General features: G+C 41.3%; 2 protein-coding genes across 2 annotated transcripts; one reads left to right on the top strand and one right to left on the bottom strand.

The window, feature by feature from the left end:
• Window positions 1-1,467: 1,467 nt before the first annotated feature.
• Window positions 1,468-16,728, bottom strand: LOC120051165 (cGMP-dependent protein kinase 1-like). Its single transcript, XM_038997882.1, has 19 exons — window positions 16,539-16,728; window positions 14,424-14,547; window positions 14,004-14,170; window positions 12,759-12,872; window positions 10,411-10,516; window positions 10,173-10,236; window positions 9,720-9,797; window positions 9,409-9,503; window positions 8,807-8,872; window positions 8,508-8,579; window positions 8,169-8,265; window positions 6,252-6,391; window positions 5,894-5,983; window positions 5,597-5,738; window positions 4,160-4,323; window positions 3,933-4,055; window positions 3,769-3,831; window positions 3,609-3,675; window positions 1,468-1,566 (listed from the first exon to the last, which is right to left on the bottom strand). The coding sequence occupies exons 1-19, from the start codon at window positions 16,726-16,728 to the stop codon at window positions 1,468-1,470; spliced, it is 2,061 nt and encodes a 686-aa protein (XP_038853810.1).
• A 1,104-nt stretch (window positions 16,729-17,832) lies between these two features.
• LOC120054689 (ubiquitin-like protein 4A-A) lies at window positions 17,833-20,604 on the top strand. Its single transcript, XM_039002232.1, has 4 exons — window positions 17,833-17,982; window positions 18,431-18,536; window positions 19,267-19,469; window positions 19,798-20,604. Exons 1-4 carry the CDS (start codon window positions 17,935-17,937, stop codon window positions 19,903-19,905), a joined length of 465 nt encoding a protein of 154 aa, XP_038858160.1. The 5' UTR covers window positions 17,833-17,934; the 3' UTR covers window positions 19,906-20,604.
• The last annotated feature ends 258 nt before the right edge of the window (window positions 20,605-20,862 follow it).

Genomic DNA, 20,862 nt, shown 5'->3' on the forward strand with positions numbered 1-20,862 from the left:
ATGGTAAACAGGTTATAAGCAAGTGTATTGCACTTATGCCCCACGATGAGTACGCTCGCTTGTATCCAATAGTGTCACTACTAGTGTGTTACAATTACCTACTCTAGTTAATTTGTACCTAGTAGAGAACTTTCCCCACAGTTTTAAAGAAATAGTTTCACAAGAGTCGAGGCAACCGACTCTTACCTGAACAAAATCTAGGTCACCCAATTTTCTTCAAATTGTGTTCTTCTACTTCGGCAGGAGTAGCGAAATCACCAACCGACACCAAACACACCAAAGTGTAACCCTTAACCCCCCTCTTCTTGAGAGGGGTACAGCTGCAGACCTCATCCCTCAGGCCCCTCTCTATACCGCCACCTACTGGAGACCTCATCTCTCAGGCTCGTCTCTATAATGCCACCTATTGGAGATCTCTCAGGCCCCTCATCTCTCATACCCCTCATCCTCAGGCACCTCTCATCTATCAGAGATTGCCATAGAACTGTTGCCATAGAACTGAACTCTACATGTCAGACAGGATTATCGTCATCATCCAACATAATTCATAATTCTTCAATAATGCAAAATAGGGTTCAATTTGTTGTCTCCCAAATAGAATGAAATAAACAAGTCAATGAAACAATTGGGATAGCGACATGAAAGGCATTCCATGAATAAAATACTTACAAATAAGCATATAAATCAGGAACAGTAGCCTGTCAAAAAATGGCTGCTACTGCGACCCGTAGAACGATAAAGTAGTCACAAGCCAATAGAAAGAGAAGCATCAAATAGCCTTTTGATAGAGGGGGTTCGTTTTTCCTGGGTCGTTTGTCACTGAGGGGCCTGAGAGATGAGGGGTAGGGGCCTGAGCGATGAGAAGGACCTGAGAGATGAGGTCTCCAGTACGTGGCAGTATAGAGAGAGGCCTGAGAGATGATGGGCCTGAGAGATGAGGTCTGCAGCTATTCTATTGCTCTTGAAATAAATGATCATGAGAGAAAAAAAGCTATTGAATTAGTAAAGCACTTCAACAAAAAAAAAAAAAAAAATGCTGGAGGTGATTAAACATTTTTTTTAAATTAAAGTGCTTTAAAACACCCTATGATTTAACAACCAGTTATTGAATGCAATTACATGATAAAGCTCAGATTATTATTTGATTGTTTATTTAATTACAAATATTCAGATGTTGACTCATAGGTTTATGAATTGAAAATGCCTACATAACACTTTTGGTAAAACAATAATACAAAGTAAGAAATATCACATGATAATACAGGAACAGCTATCAACATTTACTTCTTTGCTAGTTCACAAAATATGGAATTACAAAATATTCTAACCAGTTGAAATAAAAGAATGCTGAACACAATGGCATTCCATTGCTCTGTCTCTTCGGTTTAATTTATTTCCAGTACCAAAAACTATTTTCGTATCAGATCATGTGTAGGATTCAACCCAGATCAGCATTATATTGTTCAATCAGAAATCTATGTCCCAGTCTGAGTCCTCAACAGCTGGTGAGTCCTCAAGGATGTCAGTGAAGGGGTCCAATTTGCTGTCCTCCAAGTGACTGATGAACTGAAAAAATAATATTTCTAAGGGTAAAATACAATATGCAAGTATATATATAGTCAACTTCTGATTATTATAGTACCAGTCAAAAGTTTGGACACACCTACTCATTCAAGGGTTTTATTCTTTTTACTATTGTTGACATTGTAGATTAATAGTGAAGACATCAAAACTATGAAATAAATCAAAAATATTTTAGATTCTTCAAAGCAACCACCCTTGATGACAGCTTTGCACACGCTTGGCATTCTCTCAACCAGCTTCACCTGGAATGCTTTTCCAGCAGTCTTGAAGGAGTTCCCACATATGTTGAGCACTTGTTGGCTGCTTTTCCTTCACTCTGTGGTCCAACTCATCCCAAACCATCTCAATTGGGTTGAGGTCGGGTGATTGTGGAGGCCAGGTCATCTGATGCAGCACTCCATCACTCTCCTTCTTGGTCACATAGCCCTTACACAGCCTGGAGGTGTGTTGGGTTATTGTCCTGTTGAAAAACAAATGATAGTCCCACTAATGCTGCAGAATGCTGTGGTAGCCATGCTGGTTAAGTGTGCCTTGAATTCGAAATAAATCACAGACAGTGTCACCAGCAAAGCACCCCCACACCATCACACCTCCTCCAACATGCTTCACAGTGGGAACCACACATGTGGAGATCATCCATTCACCTACTCTGCGTCTAAAAAAGACACGGCGGTTGGAACCAAAAATCTCAAATATGGACTCATTAGATCAAAGGACAGATTTCCACCTGTCTAATGTGCATTGCTCGTGTTTCTTGGCCCAAGCAAGTCTCTTCTTATTGTTGGTGTCCTTTAGTAGTGGTTCCTTGCAGCAATTCGACCACGAAGGCCTGATTCACGCAGTCTCCTCTGAACAGTTGATGTTGAGATGTGTCTGTAACTTAAATTCTGTGAAGCGTTTATTTGGGCAGCAATTTCTGAGGCTGATAACTGTAATGAACTTATCCTCTGCAGCAGAGGTAACTCTGGGTCTTCCTTTCCTGTGGCGATCTTCATGAGAGCCAGTTTCCTCATAGCGCTTGATGGTTTTTGCAACTGCACTTGAAGAAACTTTAAAAGTTCTTGACATTTTCCAGATTGACTGACCTTCATGTCTTAAAGTAATGATGGACTGTCGTTTCTCTTTGCTTATTTGAGCTGTTCTTACCATTATATGGACTTGGTCTATTACCAAATAGGGCTATCTTCTGTATAACACCCCTAGCTTGTCACAACACAACTGATTGGCTCAAACGCATTAAGGAAAGAAATTCCACAAATTAACTTTTAACAAGGCACACCTGTTAATTGAAATGCATTCCAGGTGACTACCTCATGAAGCTGGTTGAGAAAATGCCAAGAGTGTGCAAAGCTGTCATCAAGGCAAAGGGTAGCTACTTTTAAGAATCTCAAATATAAAATATTTTTATTTGTTTAACACTTTTTTAGTTACTACATGATTCCATATGTGTTATTTCATAGTTTTGATGTCTTCACTATTATTCTACAATGTAAAAAATAGTAAAAATAAAGCAAATCCCTGGAATGAGTAGGTGTGTCCAAACTTTTGACTGGTACTATATAGAGTTGAAGTCGGAAGTTTACATATACCTTAGCCAAATACATTTAAACTCAGTTTTTCACAATTCCTGACATTTAATCCTAGCAAAAATTCCCTGTCTTAGGCCAGTTAGGATTCCGCCAAAATTCACCCAACTTATTGTGGGAAGCTTGTGGAAGGTTACCCGAAACGTTTGACCCAAGTTAAACAATTTAAAGGCAATGCTACCAAATACTAATGAGTGTATGTAAACCTCTGACCCATTGGGAATGTGATGAAAGAAATAAAAGCTGAAATAAATCATTCTCTCTACTATTATTCTGACATTTCACATTCTTAAAATAAAGTGGTGTTCCTAATTGACCTAAAACAGGGAATCTTTACTACGATTAAATGTCAGGAATTGTGAAAAATTGAGTTTAAATGTATTTGGCTAAGGTGTATGTAAACTTCCGACTTCAACTGTAGCTCTGCCAAGTACTTACTTTCGGTATGATTGGGGGAGACAAAGTGCCTTTGCGAAGTCCTTCCCAGTTGAAACCTTCAAACCACCTGAAAGAAAGAACAAGATAACAGACTATAAGCTGCTGCTATATAGATGACAGTCACACAGTCTGATGTTTTCATCTCAGCCTTTCATCTTACTTGTGCTTCTGGATGTCCTTGGCCCCGTTTCTCTGGTTCCCCAGTCTCTCTGCAGGGTTGTTCCTGAGAGACCAGGACAGAGTGTCATCATGACACACAACTAATAGCTGAGGAAGTGTGATACAATGAATGTCTGTTTTCAGTCATTGCTAAATGTGTCACACCTGCAGAGCTTCTTGATCAGGCTTGAGGCACTCTTACTGATGGTTTTTGGGAATTCAACCAGGTCAATCCCACGGATGGTGGCTGTGAAAGTCTTCATAGGATCAGGGCCACAGAATGGGAGACTGGAAAGGTAAAGATTGGGAAGAGACATCTATGAGAATGACTGACAGAGACAAGAACAAAAAACTGGAGCTCTGGAGAGAAATGGACTGTCTTATAATCGCACCTTCCACTCAGCAGTTCAAACACGAAGACGCCTAGAGACCAGAGATCTGCAGACACACTGTGCCCCTTGTTCAGGATTATCTCAGGGGCCACATAGTCAGGTGTGCCACAGAACGTCCACGTTTTCTTACCCAAGCCCACATTCTTAGCACAACCAAACCCCACCTAGGAATAGTAGCACAGTCAAGTCATGAATATGGATGTTCAGTATCTCACTGGATCCATAACATATATTTTCCAAAGTGATATTTTCCATAGATTATTCAGACTCTTTGATTTTTCCTTATTCTAAAATGTATTATATTGTTCCTTTCCTTCATCAATCTACACACAATACCCCATCATGACAAAGCAAAAACAAGTTTTAGAATTTTTTGAAAAATGTATAAAAACCAAACAAACGGAAATATGACATTTACATAAGTATTTAGACCCTTTACTCAGTACTTTGTTGAAGCACCTTTGGCAGCGATTACAGCCTTGTGTCTTCTTGGGTATGACGCTACAAGCTTGGCACGCCTGTATTTGGGAAGTTTCTCCCATTATTCTCTGCAGATCCTCTCAAGCTCCGTCAGGTCGGATGGGGAGTGTCGCTGCACAGCTATTGTCAGGTCTTTCCAGAGATGTTCGATCGGGTTCAAGCCCTGGCTCTGGTTGGGTCTACTCAAGGACATTCAGAGACTTGTCCCGAAGCCACTCCTGCGTTGTGTTGGCTATGTGCTCAGGGTCGTTGTCCTGTTGGAAGGTGAACCTTCGCCCCAGTCTGAGGTCCTGAGCGCTATGGAGCAGGTTTTCATCAAGGATCTCTGTACTTTGCTCCGTTCATCTTTCCCTCGATCCTCACTAGTCTCCCAGTCCCTGCAGCTGAAAAACATCCCCACAGCATGATGCTGCCAACACCATGCTTCACCGTAGGGATGGTGCCAGGTTTCCTCCAGATGTGACGCTTGGCATTCAGGCCAAAGAGTTCAATCTTGGTTTCATCAGACCAGAGAATCTTGTTTCTCATGGTTTGAGAGTCTTTAGGTGTCTTTTGGCAAACTCCAAGTGGGCCACTCTACCATTAGGGCCTGATTGGTGGCATGCTGCAGAGATTGTTGTCCTTCTGGAAGGTTCTCCCATCTCCACAGATGAATTCTGGACCTCTGTCAGAGAGACCATCAGGTTCTTGGTCACCTCCCTGATGGTAGAGTGGCCAGGTATTGTGTGTAGATTAAATAGTCGTCCCCCCCCCCCCCTAATCAATACATTTTAGAATAAGGCTGTAACGTAACAAAATGTGGAAAAAGTCTAGGGGTCTGAATACTTTCCGAATGCACTGTAAATGTAACCTTTGAAAGTACTGTATTTCTTTGTGTAACCTTGTGCAAAATTGACAATTTTGTACCCCTCTCCATCTTGTATGGGTTTGAAATGCAGTGAAAGGAGCTCATGTTACCACTTTGGCATATCCACGCTGGTCCAGAACTACATTCTCAGGCTTCAGATCCCTGTATGTGATACTGTTTTGGTGCAGGAAGATAAGGGCCTCAACAACACAGGCAGTGTAAAAACGTGTGCTACTGTCATCAAACGAGCCTCTGAAATGTAGGAGCAAGAGCACAATAGTGATTAGAATGTGGGACATACGGATGTTGTGCTCTAAAAATAAGAATTCAAACGCTATCAATTCAGTTATAAAATCCATACTGTAAAATATACAAAAACAACATGTAGTAGACAGTAGTGAAGTTACCTGTCTTTCAGTAGATTCCAGAGCTCACCACCTAAACAAGCTTCTGTCAGCATGTACAGGCACTTTGCATCTCGGAAGGTACGGTGTAACCTAGGAGTGGCAAAGAAGACAGGTGTTGTCCAGTTGATAAGCATATAGTGAGTTAACCAATCTAAGATTAGTGCAAGGATTCAGTCCGATCACAGGTGATAGGCATTGAGTTAAAAAAAAACAATTGAGCCGATATATGCAGCGTTTATACAGTGAATGGGATCTCCGCGAACGTGGGAACATTGCCTAAGCCGCAATGCCTATAACCCGCGATACGATTGAATCCCAGCCTAGGTATGTTTGGCTGGTGGTTGGGTGCACAGCACACCTGACGATGAATGGACTATGAGCTGCCATGAGGATGTGTCTTTCCCTCAGGATGCACTCCTGTTGAGCAGTGCTTAGGATCTGATGCTTCCTCAACACCCTCATGGTGAACGGGCAGTTGATGTTGGTCTTAAGCTGTACCTAGAAGGAATGCAAAAACCTCAACATGTAGGTTAATCCATTAAAAGCAACATGGAAACCAGACAATAATGCACTGGGATTTACTGACACAGTTTCAAGCTTGACCCACTACTTACTCCCAACTTCGGCCAATTAGACCACGTCGGTATTCCTACAAGCAGGAACTCAAGAGGGAGTCACCAACACAGAGAATAGTGAGGCGCTGGACAGAGGAGGCAGACTCAATGCTGCAGGATTGTTTTGAGAATGTTTGGAATATGTTCAAAGATTCATCCACCCAGGACTCATCCATCAACATTAATATACATCGTCAGTCACAGGCTTCATTAGGATATGTGTTGATGATGTTGTACCCACAATAATAATCTGGACATACCCCAACCAAAAACCATGGATGAACGGCGATATCCGTACAATGCTGAGAGCCCGCATTTCAGCATTCAATGTCAGCAGAACGAACCCCGATGACTCGGTTGTGCACAGCGCGTACAAGACAAGCAGGTACGAGCTCAATACATTCGGGAAGCAAAATGACAATACAGACTCAAACTTGAATTGATGGTCGACAACTCAGACTCGCGTCACAATGGCAACTCCAGCTGTACGTTGCCCACCGAAGCCTCCCTCACAGACAAGCTTAACACATTCTATGCTCGCTTCGAGGCAGACAATACCCAACCATCCAGGAATACTCTCACTGCTCCGGAGGACCAAGTGATTACACTCTCTTAACACAGGGCCCCCCCAGGTGTGTCCTCAGTCCTCTGCTGTATTCCCTGTTCACCCACAACTGCGTGGCTTTGCACGACACCAACTCTATCATCAAGTTTGCTGATAACCAACAACGACAAGTCACCCTATGGGGTGGAGGTAAGTGAACTGGCATTATGGTGACATGATAAAGACCTCAACGTCAAAAAAACAAAGGAGTTGATTGTTGACCTGATCCACATCAACAGGACTGCAGTAGAGAGAGTCGCGAGTTTTAAGTTCCTCTGCGTCCACATCACAGAGGACTTGTCATGGACCAACACCACCACCATTCTTGTCAAGAGGGCACAACAGAGTCTCTACTTCTTAAGGTGGCTGAAGAAATTCTCTCCAAATACTACCGCTGCACCATTGAGAGCCCCTCCTGCGAGTGGTGAAGACAGCCCAGTACATCACTGGGACCGTACTCCCAGCCATCCAGGACATCTACTTGAAACGGTGCCTGAGGAAGTCACACAGCATCATCAAGGGCCCCACAAACCCCAGCCATGAACTGTTCTCTCCCTTACCGTTGGACAGACGGTATCGGAGCATGAGGTCTGATACCAACAGGTTCAGAGACAGTTTCTATCTACAAGCCATCAGACTGCTGAACACTTGAACTGGACTGACCATCTGCTCTGACTCTCCGCACCTTAGCACACATGCCCTCAGTCATGCACACACCCAGACAGACATACACACACGCATATACAATCATGCTACACACACACACACACACAACTGCTGCTAACAGACTCTTATTATACGGCTCAGTTTATACACTGTCCCCCTTCCCCAATACACGTGTAAATATTGGACTATAAATTGTGCCTTCCTTTATAATACTTATGCTAAAATGTTTATTCTATTCTACTGCCATTTACTTTTTGTTTGTATTCTTATCTTTTATTCTTTTTTATTGTTGTTGCATTGTCAAGAAGGCACCTGCAAGTAAGCATTTCCTTGGATGATGTATTCCATGCATATCCCGTACATACTACTAATAAAACTTGAAACAACTCACCAGCTCTGAATGACCGGTTTCTCCCTCTCCTAGGTTACAGATGACCTGGAAATCTCTGAGAGACGCGTTGGATAGGAGAACTGCATCTTCCTCTGACCTGCTCATGTGGAAAAGATGAATTAGCCAATGTTGCTTTACTTGTTCTAAATAAAGGTTAAATCCATAAAAATGGTTCATTTGGATCAAGGCTCATTAAAATATAAACAGCGAGCTAGAGAGACAAAACATGTAAGCCTTATGATAAGACATTATAAAGGTTTATACCATGCTTATAACAAGTACTAACGCAATATACCTGTTGGCTGGAAAGTGTTACCTATAGTTTCAGTTGCTACTTACTGGGCTTTGAGTTCGCTGCTCTTGTGCACATTATGACTGTCCTCTACCAAACCTATGATCTTTTTGAAAGACCTGATGAGAGATGATATGATCTCAGGTCACTTAAAACATTTTTAACAATTTTCACATCATAACAAAGTGGCTTATAAAAACTATACTGGCACTGTGTGCTTGGGGGTCACTGTGGTGGGGCATTGTGTGCATGTTGGAGATCTGTACTACATATTCTACAAATAAGATTGAAGCAGAATGTCCAACATTCTCAAATAATCATGCCATAGTCTAAACAAATCACTTACTCTCTATCCACAACCAGGCATGTGACATCACCAGCAGCAATTACATTCACTGTCCGCACATCTTCTCTGGAAATCGAACAAAAGGTTTGTAATTGAAAGGTTATCAAAATGGCATTGCAATAAATGACAACAGTACTGACACCATGCAGACAGAAAATGTTATCGCTCAGAATATTCTCTTGAAACCTGTGAGACCTTGTGTTGCTTTTATTACTATCATTTTCTCGAATCCATTGACCTCGATAGTTTCATTATGAATTTGCATATTGTCACTAGCTCACACTGTCCTATTGATTGTAGTTGATTATGAGGGACAACATGATGAGCAAAATGCAATCACATGGGGAGAGTATGTCTCATTCCCCAGATGATTACGTCAATCAAACTTGGCAACGTTGGCTTAGTAATAGCTGAATTATACATATAGTATAATGTATGTATGTTCTATTACTCTGTAACTACAACTGTCTAGTGGTTATTGAGATTTGTGATACAAGAGAGCTAGTATGTCACTGTATATCAAGCCATGTAATGTGTACGAATGTAAGCTGCTGTATAACAGACCTTTGGATAAAAGCACATGATGTATTACTGTTTCTCACCCCCTCAGTGCTTTCTCTCCAAACCAATGGCCCTCAGAGAGAGTTGACAGGAGTACTGCCTCTTCATTGGCTGACTTGTTCTCTGTCACCTTCACCTAGGTCGGGAAGCAGATAGAGGGGTAGAGACTGCTTATCTGTCTTGTCTCTTTCATGCCATCTTTGAAATGTGGCGATGCACGGATTAATTAGCACCATCTGTGCCCGTACAGTTGTTGTGTCAGACTAACCCCTGCAGATGCCTATTTCTGTCCTCCACTAGTTGAAGCTTGTTTATTGAGTTCAAGGTAAGGTTCAGCCATCCTCATCCTTACCTGGCCACTACTGATGATATAGAACGTGTCCCCTGTTGCACCCTGGCGAATAATATAATCACCTTCACTGTAGCGACTCTGTTGAGACAGACAGGTGAGAGATGGTGGATAGGTGGGAAAATGAGCGACGGGAGTTAGAAATAAGTAGCAGTATGACGGCAGGGGGAAAAGGGATATGTAGCATGTGAGATGTTGAGAATCCTGGCATGAGTACATCACCAACCAATCAACACAGATATTTTTGTCTGTGTGCCAACCTGATTAGGCCACCAATGCAATGCAAATATACCTGTAAACTGTCAGAGAATGCATAGCAGATGGGTAATTATTATTTGGAAGACATACAAAAATCATTAGCTAGCTAGATTCTGTTTGTGGAACATGGCTTTTCTATAGCATGTTGTGTTAGTGAATCTGAGGAGTGAATGTGTATAATAGATTCATGTTCTGTACCTCTTCCAGAATATCAGACACTTTCATGAGCACATCCTCTGGCAGCGAGCGCAGGAAGGGTACTCTGCAGCCAGACAAACACACAAACAGCAGAACGACTGACTCACAACATATTACATTTGAACTGTTCTATTATAGTCGCGTAGATTATAGATTAGTGTAAATTCTACACAAATATGTATTTTAAATTTTACACAGATATGTATTTTCCTTGTGTAGTGATGAGGGTGGTATTGACCTGCAGAGGAGCTCTCTGAACTGGGCCAGTCTGCTGAGGCCACTCTGCACCATGATGGTCTGAAAGCTCTGCCGGTCAATAACCCACAACATGCTGTTTTTTAGGGCTGCAGAGAAAGACAGGGAATGGTAAAGAAGATCTTCCAAATCACACAATGTCAAGAGCAGTGGTAGGAAGAAACATAAATCTCTTTACAGATGAATGTATTCTGTATTCTGTGAGTATACCGTATGTGTGTTGAGTGGAAATTTAAATTCTTACCCTTACAGTTTATGTTAGTATTATAGATAGTACCCTCTGTTGCATTACAATGTAAGGCTAGGGGACTTAGCAAATGTCTTCTATTTCACAACATTTTCATCTCTATAAATAGATGTCAAGGCCGGGTTTGCAAACGAGGCTCTACAAACAATTTACTCCAAGAAACACAGTTACATAACACTACTATAAATGTTTCCTGTACTCTTAAAAGGAATGTCTGAGTGTTTGTGTTCCTTTCTCTGAAAGTGTTGTGGATAAAAGAATAAGGAGGACAGATTCTAGATTACATTCCCCACGCAGCCTTCCTCTCTTCCTTTGTCTGTTCTGTGCACAGACAGTAATGGAACTCTGATACAGATGTTGTAAATTAATAATGATCCAGATGAATTGATTCAGCAGGGCTTTGTGCGAAGAGGAGCCTCTGTCCTGTACTGGCCATACAACTCCAATCCTTCTAGTCCTTCCCCTCCCAATCATGCCATTATTTAAGTTGGTAATGTAAGCACGGTGGGAAATCAACATGCCATTGTTATCTTTATATGGTACGTATTGCAGCGAACGGCAGGGAAGTGAACCCGGGTCGCTGGCCTACGCATTGCGCCAATAGGTTTAACCCACTTGGTGGGAATTCTAACGTGGCTCATATAGCAAGGGTCACTACACTGCTGCCTTCGAACGGGAAGGCACGTCCCCGTGCTTCATCACTACCGCAGCCCCCTCACGTGTCTGGCCATGCGTTCCGATGGTCTCGACAACTTCCATCCCACTTCTGACACCAATGTACCGAACGGCAGGGCAACCAGGCAGGGAAGCGAACCCAGGTAACTGACGTGAAAAGGCAAACACCCTATCATGCCAATAGGGTTAACCCACTTGGTGGGAATTGTAACGTGTATATTTGAGTCTAAAATGTGAATGTCAGATATTAGTCTAACCCTTTTAAATGTCATACTCTTTGCCATTTTCTGGGAAGAACATCCTGTGTGACCATGAATGTCAAATCAGGGAACACATTTTTTCACCTAAACCTCTTACTGTTACAGTGATTTTAGACTACAGGATAGAAAGCTTTATTGATGTTCTTTGATGGCAACAAAGGGAAAAAGTAATTTCAGGTCAGCCAGGAGAACCAGGGAATGGGTTGGGAAGAGTGCATACAGAAGAAAGAGAAAAGGCCAGGAACATAAATTGAAACGTTGCTGTGAGAACAGATAGGGAGAGGGAGATTAACTGAAAGATAAATGTACTATACAATTAAACAGGAAACCGGCAATGCACTGAAAGAGAAAATGGACATGGTGGCACAGTGGAAAAGAGGACAGGAGGATGACAAAGGAAACACTATAAGAGGGGGAGAAATGAACAGATTTTTTTCATTTGCACTGATTCTGTCCATTCCGTCAACCTATTTCCTTGTGAAAGCAGGTCAGATGTGAGCAGCAGTGGCTGCGTTTCCCAGTGGGCTATGGGCACAGACAGTGTAGAGAGACGATAGCACACATTTAATTTTCCATTGAGAAAATCAACTGCAAGTCACTGAGCAATAATAGGTCTCGTTGAGAGGTTATTTGGTCAGTCATGAGGAAAAGTGCAGTGAAATCAATAAAGAGAAAATGTATAACCAAATAAAATGTGTTGTTTTGATATACAGGTATCATTATACATATGTGCGTATGTTAATTTCCATTTCCAAGTAAATGGTATAAATAGCAGGAAAGCTGAGAAAGGAGATGAGTTAGGCAGTCAGGTAATTTATGAGCCAAAGATGTGTTTTCTTATTCCGCACATTTCAGAGGAGAGGAGTGTTTGAAGCTGTGATGTAGTGTTTGAAAAAGTTATTTTGATTTGAAATTCTACAGAACTTCCCAATCTGACACCAAATCTACTCAGCTGTGATGAATAGGCTGGTCTGTGATGGCGATGCTCTCTTGAACAATCATTTTTTTAGGCCAATGAAAAATCAATCCAAGCACAGCAAAATTGTGAAAGGATTTCAAGACAACATGTTTTGCATTCACTTCAGCTGTTGTTACAAAAGGAATAGAACAACCACATTACACAGCACTCCATGCACAATGCTCCAGTACCTGATATAGTGTAGGTGTAGGTGCAGCTGTACAGGAGTGCCAATTCTCCAAACACTTTTCCTGGTTCAATTGTGAGAAGCTTCTTGGCATCCTTGGTCATCTCCATCTTCCCCTCTGTTAAATGCCCATTTAAAACACAAATACACAATGCAGCAAATACAGAATATATTGTTATCAACAGATTACAAATGCTTAAAATCAAAGTGCACCAGTGATGTTGCAGCAATATGTGGCGTCCTTGTGTTTAAGTATGCATGTATGTGTTTACCTTTGTGCATGTTTATGTTTGCATGTGTGTGTTTATGGCATTGGCATGTGCGTGTTAGACTATGTGTGTGTATGACAGTGCAGTTGCTGTTTGATCTCCTTCAGAGGAGGATGGTAAAGGATGGTGATGGCAGACTGAGGCGTCCATACAAACAGCAGGGTGGCAGCTGAGGAGGTGTGACCACACGTTAGCTCAGCCCCCCTCACCCAGCTCCCAGCTGCAGGTGCAGGGAGTGTGACTGACACAATCAGATGAACGCAGCTGTCTGAGATATGCCATGTGTCAGGTAGAGACACTTTCATCTACAACAGCACAGCAGAAACAGAAACAGTCTAGGGCTCAGGTAACAAGAAAAGCAAATTGGACAACCGTGCCCGATTGCCTGTCACATCAGATATGAGGGTAGCAGGAGAAATGCCTGAGCTCCAGCATCAATGAGCATTGCAAACCAGGGCCGATCATGAATGGGCCTCTTGCCCTGTCCCTGTCTGACATTAAACATTTTGTATGCCGCTTATCATGCACAACACCATCTCCCCCTCTCTCCTTCCAGAAACAGGTCATTCTAACATTCCCCCTCATTGCGCCAGAAAGCAGTGCCGGCACTAACAGAGGAGCATACCAACTCAACTTGAGCCAGAGGGAGGAAGAAATTAGGAGGGGGGAGATGTGTACTTGAGTAACATTTACTGGGCATATCTCTGAGCAAACTTAAAAAACGAATAACCAACATACATTAAAGACCAAGAGCTGCCTGCTCTTAGATTGTGGAACCATGTGCTCAAAGAATCATTCACCAAAACATCTTGAGCAATTACTATACCTTGGGGACTTTGGGAATACTTAAGTCTTCTTTTTGAGAGTGGGGCTATGCATGGAAATTCAAGAAGACAACAGGGTTTGGACCTTGAAGTGACTGTATTGCCAATCCACACTATACTCACCACTTTTAAACCACTGTTGATTTAACTTGTTACCTTCTAGAACATAGGCAAGAGTTCCACTGTCTCCCTCTTGAATGACGCAGCAGCCTTGGTTGACCGTGGTGGGGTACATACAGTCCATTATAGCCAGGATTTGCCCACTTTCCAGGTTCTTTAGAAAGTCATTCTCTAAAAAGGAGGTTTGAATCAGCTCCTGTGACCTGAAGGAGTAAAGATTGTGTGAGGCAATCAATAAGTAATTTCACTGTGGCTAGTGTTTGACAACAAAGGCTCTAAAGCCTTGAGCCAAGTTTCATACAGTGTGTATAAATCAATGAAAATCCTTATTGACATTTGTGTCTGTGCAGGTACCACTTGATCAGCCTTAAGGGCCTTTAGGAGCACATTTCTCAAGTGGAACAGTTAAAAGGGAATGTTGCCAAGGCTAACGGTGTCTTTAGTGTGTTCTCTCACTGTTGGCTTTTGTTGTAGCTTTTCAGGGTGGCCAAAGCACGTTGCCTTGGATCCTGAGTGAGGGGCTTTGACAATATGGTCTTTCTTCTGGTTCTCTGGATCTCTTCACACTGTGCAGAATGCCCTAAAACAGGCAAATACATATATTTCTCTGCTCACTTACTTTGTGCAACATATAAGGAGCACAATTTAAGTCTAAAAACAACAAATAGCCAAATGTAGAGTATTTGCAGGTAGCCTAGTGGTTAGAGCGTTGCTGGATCGAATCCCCGAGCTGGCAAGGTAAAAGTCTGTCGTTCTGCCCCTGAACAAGGCAGTTAACCCAATATTCCCAGATAGGCCGTCATTGTAAATAAGAATTTGTTCTTAACTGACTTGCCTAGTTAAATAAATAAAATAAAAATAATATTCAGACACTCAATACAATGTATCCTGTGTCGGCACATATAGAAATACAGCGCCTTCAGAAAGTATTCATATCCCTTGACTTATTTTCTCATCCATCTACACACAATACCCCATAATGACTACCTGAAAACATTTTTGCAAATGTATTGAAAATGAAATATCTAATTTACATAAGTGTAACGGCATTCCTCCTCCTCTTCATACGAAGAGGAGGAGTAGTGATTCGACCAAAGTGCAGCGGGGTGTGAATTCATAATGATTTATTAGACAAGACAAAAAACGAACTAACTTGAATAACTAACAAAATAACAAAACGGAGTAGACAGACCTGGACATGCGAACTTACATAAAACGAAGAACTCACGAACAGGAAAATGACTACACAAAAGAACGAACGTACAAACAAACCGAGACAGTCCCGTGTGGCGCGACAAACACAGACACAGGAGACAACCACCCACCAACAAACAGTGTGAAAACACCTACCTTAATATGATTCTCAATCAGAGGAGATGAAAACCACCTGCCTCTAATTGAGAACCATATCAGGTACCCAAAACCAACATAGAAACAGAAAACATAGACTGCCCACCCAAAACTCACGCCCTGACCAATAAACACATACCAAACAACAGAAAACAGGTCAGGAACGTGACAATAAGAATTCACACCCCTGAGTCAATACATGCTAGAATCACTTTTGGCAGTGATTACAGCTGTGTGTCTTTCTGGGTAAGTCTTCAAGAGCTTTGCACAGCTGGATTGTACAATATTTGCACATTATTATTTGTTTTATTCTTCAAGCTCTGTCAAGTTGGTTGTTCATCATTACTAGACACCCATTTTAAGTATTAGATTTTCCCCAAACATAATGCTTTGTCTTTAGGACATAAAGTTAATTTCTTTGACAATTTTTTGTTGTTTTACTTTAGTTCTGTACAGGCTTCCTTCTTTGGAGTAACTACAATGTTGTTGATCCATCCTCAGTTTTCTCCTATCACAGCCATTAAACTCTGTAACTGTTTTAAAGTCACCATTGGCCTCATGGTGAAATCCCTGATCGGTTTCCTTCCTCTCCGGCAACTGAGTTAATAAGGACGCCTGTATCTTTGTAGTGACTGGGTGTATTGATAGACCATCCAAAGTGTAATGAATAACTTCACCATGCTCAAAGGGACATTCAATGTCTGTTTTTTTTTTACACATCTACCAATAGGTGCCCTTCTTTGTGAGGCATCGGAAAACCTCCCAGGTCTTTGTGGTTGAATCTGTGTTTAAAATTCACTGCTCGACTAAGGGACCATACAGATAATTGTATGTGTGGAGTACAGAGATGAGGTAGTCATTCAAAAACCATGTTAAACACCATTATTGCACACAGAGTGAGTCCATGCAACTTATGATGTGACTTGTTGGGCACAGTTCTACTCCTGAACTTATTTAGGTTTGCCATAACAAAGGGGTTGGTTACTTATTGACTCAAGACATTTCAACTTTTCATTTTTAATTAATCTGTATAAGTAGGCCTGTGCCACAAAATCTCAAATTCATCCATTTTTATTTCAGACTGTTACACAACAAAATGTGGAAAAAGTAAATGGGTGTGAATACTTTCTGAAGGCACTGTATGTGATAAGTAAGATGTATAAGAGCATAAAATAAAAACATTGCCTGAAATGTGGATATACTTTTTGCATAATGTTTTACCTTCAATAGCTCCAGAAGACTCTGGGGGAGTGATGGTTGCCCTGTAGCGGTCCAGTTCACCCTGCAGCCTCCGAATCAAGTCGTCCTTGGCATCCAACTCCAGCTCCAGCTCATCAATGAGTGTATCCCTCTGGCGAAGCTCCTCAATCTTCAGTTGCAGGGCAAACTGCAAGTCTCGAAGTGTACCCATTGCCTCTGTAGAGCGGTGCAGAGCTGATCGGCAAGGGAATTATGAGATACTTAAGAGTGCGTGTTACATTGCAAATGTTTTATTTGTTGCATTTCAGAACATTCTAATTAGACTGTCTTTGATTGAAAAGACAGCTCAAAAACGAATCTCTTACTAAGGATGCAGTTGATGAAATAATAGGCATAGTACGCAACAAAATATGTAAAATTGTTAAGAGTATACATGCATTCAGCTATGAAACTTTAACTTCACAGCAAAACAATTATAAATCACAAAGTAAAATAACTTACCTACCTGTCTAAGCAGAAGGACATCAGCAAGAAAGTCTGAGAATCGAATGCCTGCAGTATAGTCTATCTTTTAGTTTTAAAGAATCGAATCACATCTGTCGCTGACTGTTTTCGATTCTGTTTTCGCTCGATTTAAAAGAATGGACAGGTGCAGCACAGGCACTTGCAATACTGTCAGTGAAGATTAGATGTTTGTAGCTACAGAAAGACTATGGATAGATGACGCCTGAACGCTCTCGCCAGTAGGCTACTCTTGGCTCTCAGATTCCCTGTTCTCTCGCGTCGCCCAACATTGCTCTCGTACCTAATTGGGACACGGGACACACTCCTTTCAGTGTTTTTCGTACATAATTAGCCTACATGACTCGCTCAATAGTAAGGGGGTGTTTGTTCTCCAAAGTTTCTTGTAGGTAAAATCGTGGATGTCATGTCATCATATTACAAATTGGAATCGTGGTGCACATAGCCCTATTGCATAAAGGCTATATCTAAGGATTTTTTTCTGAATTTGATGAGCAGGTTCAACATTTCTAATAACCTAATGTTATAAAGAAATACTATTACAGTTGTGTAATGCTCTCGATAACATAAATAATAATATTACATGTGTGTAATGCTCTCGATAACAAAATTATCATGATGACATTTAAAATATATATATATATATATATCATCATGCACAAATGATCCTTGCACCAATGGTTCCATCTATGAATTTGAGAGTAACATTTCTCCAGCCCCATAAGTGACCGGTCGAACATACTCCACACAATAGGGGGCAGCACGCACATATTGAGTAGTAAAAGCAGTAGGGAAGTAACTAGAACATGGATTGTTGATAAGGTTCGGCCTGTTTGAAGAAACAACAAACCTGATATAATAACGTCGAATCGTTCTTAATTAAACAGTCAATACAATGATTTTAACTGTAAAACCACTTCAAGGAAAGGAGTGCAACGTACAGGTAAGCAGAGCAAAAGTCAGCCCAAGCCGGTGGCTATGTTTGGCTAGCTTAGCTGAAAATGTTGTTTTCCTGCATCACGGGCTTCAGTACAGGTTACAGTTTGGAAACTAGCTAGTTAGCATTTTTAAAGAAATTTGTATTTTTTAAAATGTAACTAGCTAACGTTAGCTACAGAGTGTCTTGATAGATATGTTGTTCACAGCAGGGCTGTAACTTAATGAAATGATAGCTAGCTGGCTACAAATGCAGTGTCAGCTAGCTAACTAGTTACTGTAGCTTTCTTGTTCTTACTAGTAGTGAAGATAGCTAGCTAACGTTGTAGTTTTGGTTCAGGGCGTTAGTGCGCGTTCAAGTCAGGAAGACTTGTTCAATTATATAAATTGTGCAGTAGCTCATCAATATAGTCACGAATATTAAATGTCAGTTGTTTAATCTGTCACAATTTCAGGTCACAGAAGATGAAAAAGTATCCACTGTGAAAGAACTGGTGTCTGAACGTCTGAATATACCTGCAAATCAGCAGCGATTGCTTTACAAAGGGAAAGCCCTTGCAGGTACCTACACCAACTACCGTAGCTAGTAGTTAACGGAAAAGTCCAGTTTACTAGACTCTGCCATATGACAATCATACATAGCTGGGGTATTGTAGACAACTGTGTATGATGATGTCAAGTCACTGAATCTACCAAGCTACACATTGACCCGCTGCATGTTTGAATACTCTTTGTAACATCCATACCTGTACATACATTGAGTATACCAAACTTTAGGAACACCTTCCTAATATTGAGTTGCACGCCCCACTTATTCCCTCAGAGCAGCCTCAATTCGTCAGGGCCTGGACTTGACAAGGTGTCGAAAGCGTCCACAGGGATGCTGGCCCATGTTGACGCCAATGCTGCCCACAGTTGTCAAATTGGATGGATGTCCTTTGGGTGGTGGACCATTCTTGGTATATGCAGGAAACTGTTGTGTGAAAAATCCAGCAGCAAGCCACCCTTTGCCTTGATGACAACCAGTTCTTGACACAAACTGTCTGCACCATTACACCTGGTCTTGCCCATTCACCCTCTGAATGCCACACATACACAATCCATGTCTCAAGGCTTAAAAATTATTTAATCTGTCTCCTCCCCTTCATCTACACTGATTTGAAGTGGATTTAAGAAGGGATTATAACTTTCACCTGGTCAGTCTGTCATGGAAAGAGCAGGTGTTCTTAATGTTTTGTATGCTCAATGTATATTACAAAGCTATACACCTCTTTGTCAATTTTCCTTTCAGATGAACACCGATTGAGTGATTATTCCATTGGGCCAGAGGCCAAGTTAAATTTGGTGGTTCGTCCTGCGGGGGAGAGGAGTGGTGTGACTGGGATGGCTAGCAGTAGCAGTGCTGTTGGTGGGGTGTGGCAGACTCTGTCCACTGTCCTGGCGAAGCACTTCAGCCCTGCAGATGCAGCTAAAGTGCAAGAACAGCTTGTCAAGGTACAGTATTTCCATTAACAAGAGTAGGCAGCTGTTGGTCCATATCCATAGGTCTTATCATGCTCACCAACAAAAACAAAACACTCAGGAAATACATTATACTGATTTCGGAGTATATAAGCTGCTTTGCATGCACACCCATTGAATGCTGTTTCTACGCTACAATAATTACCAATGAAGTGTTTAAAAACATCCCTCTGTACTTTCGCTGAAGTACATAATTCACTGAATGTTCTCACCTGAGACTGTGTAGTTACAACTACTTTTGTACTGTATGAATTATTTTATATTTCTCTAGCTATTGATTAACACTGCTTTCTCTTTTAAGGATTATGAACGTTCACTTCGGCAACTCAGCCTGGATGACATTGAACGCCTGGCCGGGCGACTGCTTCACCCAGACAGTGAGGGTATGGACACATCGTACATGGATTGAGGGCCTACCTATCTGACATGACAGTATTCTGGCGATTCCCAGAGGAGCGGTGGGTCAATTTTGACAGATTATGGCAGGGGAACTGCAGTGTAAATTAACTTCATGCTGAGAATCCCCAGTGTCAGCCTTATATAGGTTTAATTGTACAGGGATAAAATGAACTGTTGACTATAGTCTTATTGCAAAGCTTCCAGATTACAGCCTGGCTTAATGATTATTTTCTTTGTTTTCTTCAGTCATTCCAGTTCAATTAATAGGATATTTTCACTTGATCAAATCAAGACTGAAATGAGAGCCAATCCCTTTTGACTGTTGGTCTAAAGTTATCTGTGGCTGCTACATCACGCTACAAGAGGACACTGAGTAATTATGGAAGTTCTTATTTATAAGCAATGTGTTTGAAATGAATGATGGTATGTTTTCTGTAAACTATCTGTAAGAAGGTGAGTGGTGCCTGTCTGTTCAGCCATTTGCAGCCATTGTATGATTTGTAAATATTGTGTTTATACAAGCATTAAAAAAGAAAGTTACTGTTTTTCCCTAAATTCCAAATACAGTACAACTCAATAGGCCTAGCCCTAGTATGAAAGAAAGCACAATCTACCTCAAATAGTGCTGTCATAATTGCACCTTTTTATTCAACTTTGTCAGGAAGTTATTTAACAATTTAATAAAATATATAGGGGTATTTAACTTCTACTTACAACCTTATACATTTTGTATATAGACTTGATGAGGACCTGCATATGGTTGTGTTTGTGTATATATACAGTGGGGAGAACAAGTATTTGATACACTGCCGATTCTGTAGGTTTTCCTACTTACAAAGCATGTAGAGGTCTGTAATTTTTATCATAGGTACACTTCAACTGTAAGAGACGGAATCTAAAACAAAAATCCAGAAAACCACATTGTATGATTTTTAAGTAATTAATTTGCATTTTATTGCATGACATA

This window comes from Salvelinus namaycush, chromosome 1, assembly GCF_016432855.1.
Source record: "Salvelinus namaycush isolate Seneca chromosome 1, SaNama_1.0, whole genome shotgun sequence".
NCBI classification, from domain to species: domain Eukaryota; kingdom Metazoa; phylum Chordata; class Actinopteri; order Salmoniformes; family Salmonidae; genus Salvelinus; species Salvelinus namaycush.

Excerpts from the sequence above, each read along its gene's own strand:
- LOC120054689 (XM_039002232.1), top strand. The coding sequence starts at position 17,935 with ATGATTTTAACTGTAAAACCACTTCAAGGAAAGGAGTGCAACGTACAG. Across the intron at positions 17,983-18,430 it reads GAAAGGAGTGCAACGTACAG|GTCACAGAAGATGAAAAAGT; the intron begins GTAAGCAGAGCA and ends TCACAATTTCAG. Across the intron at positions 18,537-19,266 it reads CAAAGGGAAAGCCCTTGCAG|ATGAACACCGATTGAGTGAT; the intron begins GTACCTACACCA and ends TTTTCCTTTCAG.
- LOC120051165 (XM_038997882.1), bottom strand. The coding sequence starts at position 16,728 with ATGGGTACACTTCGAGACTTGCAGTTTGCCCTGCAACTGAAGATTGAG. Across the intron at positions 9,798-10,172 it reads TGTCTGATATTCTGGAAGAG|AGTCGCTACAGTGAAGGTGA; the intron begins GTACAGAACATG and ends CTGTCTCAACAG. Across the intron at positions 8,580-8,806 it reads TGCCTGGTTGTGGATAGAGA|GTCTTTCAAAAAGATCATAG; the intron begins GTAAGTGATTTG and ends ATCTCTCATCAG.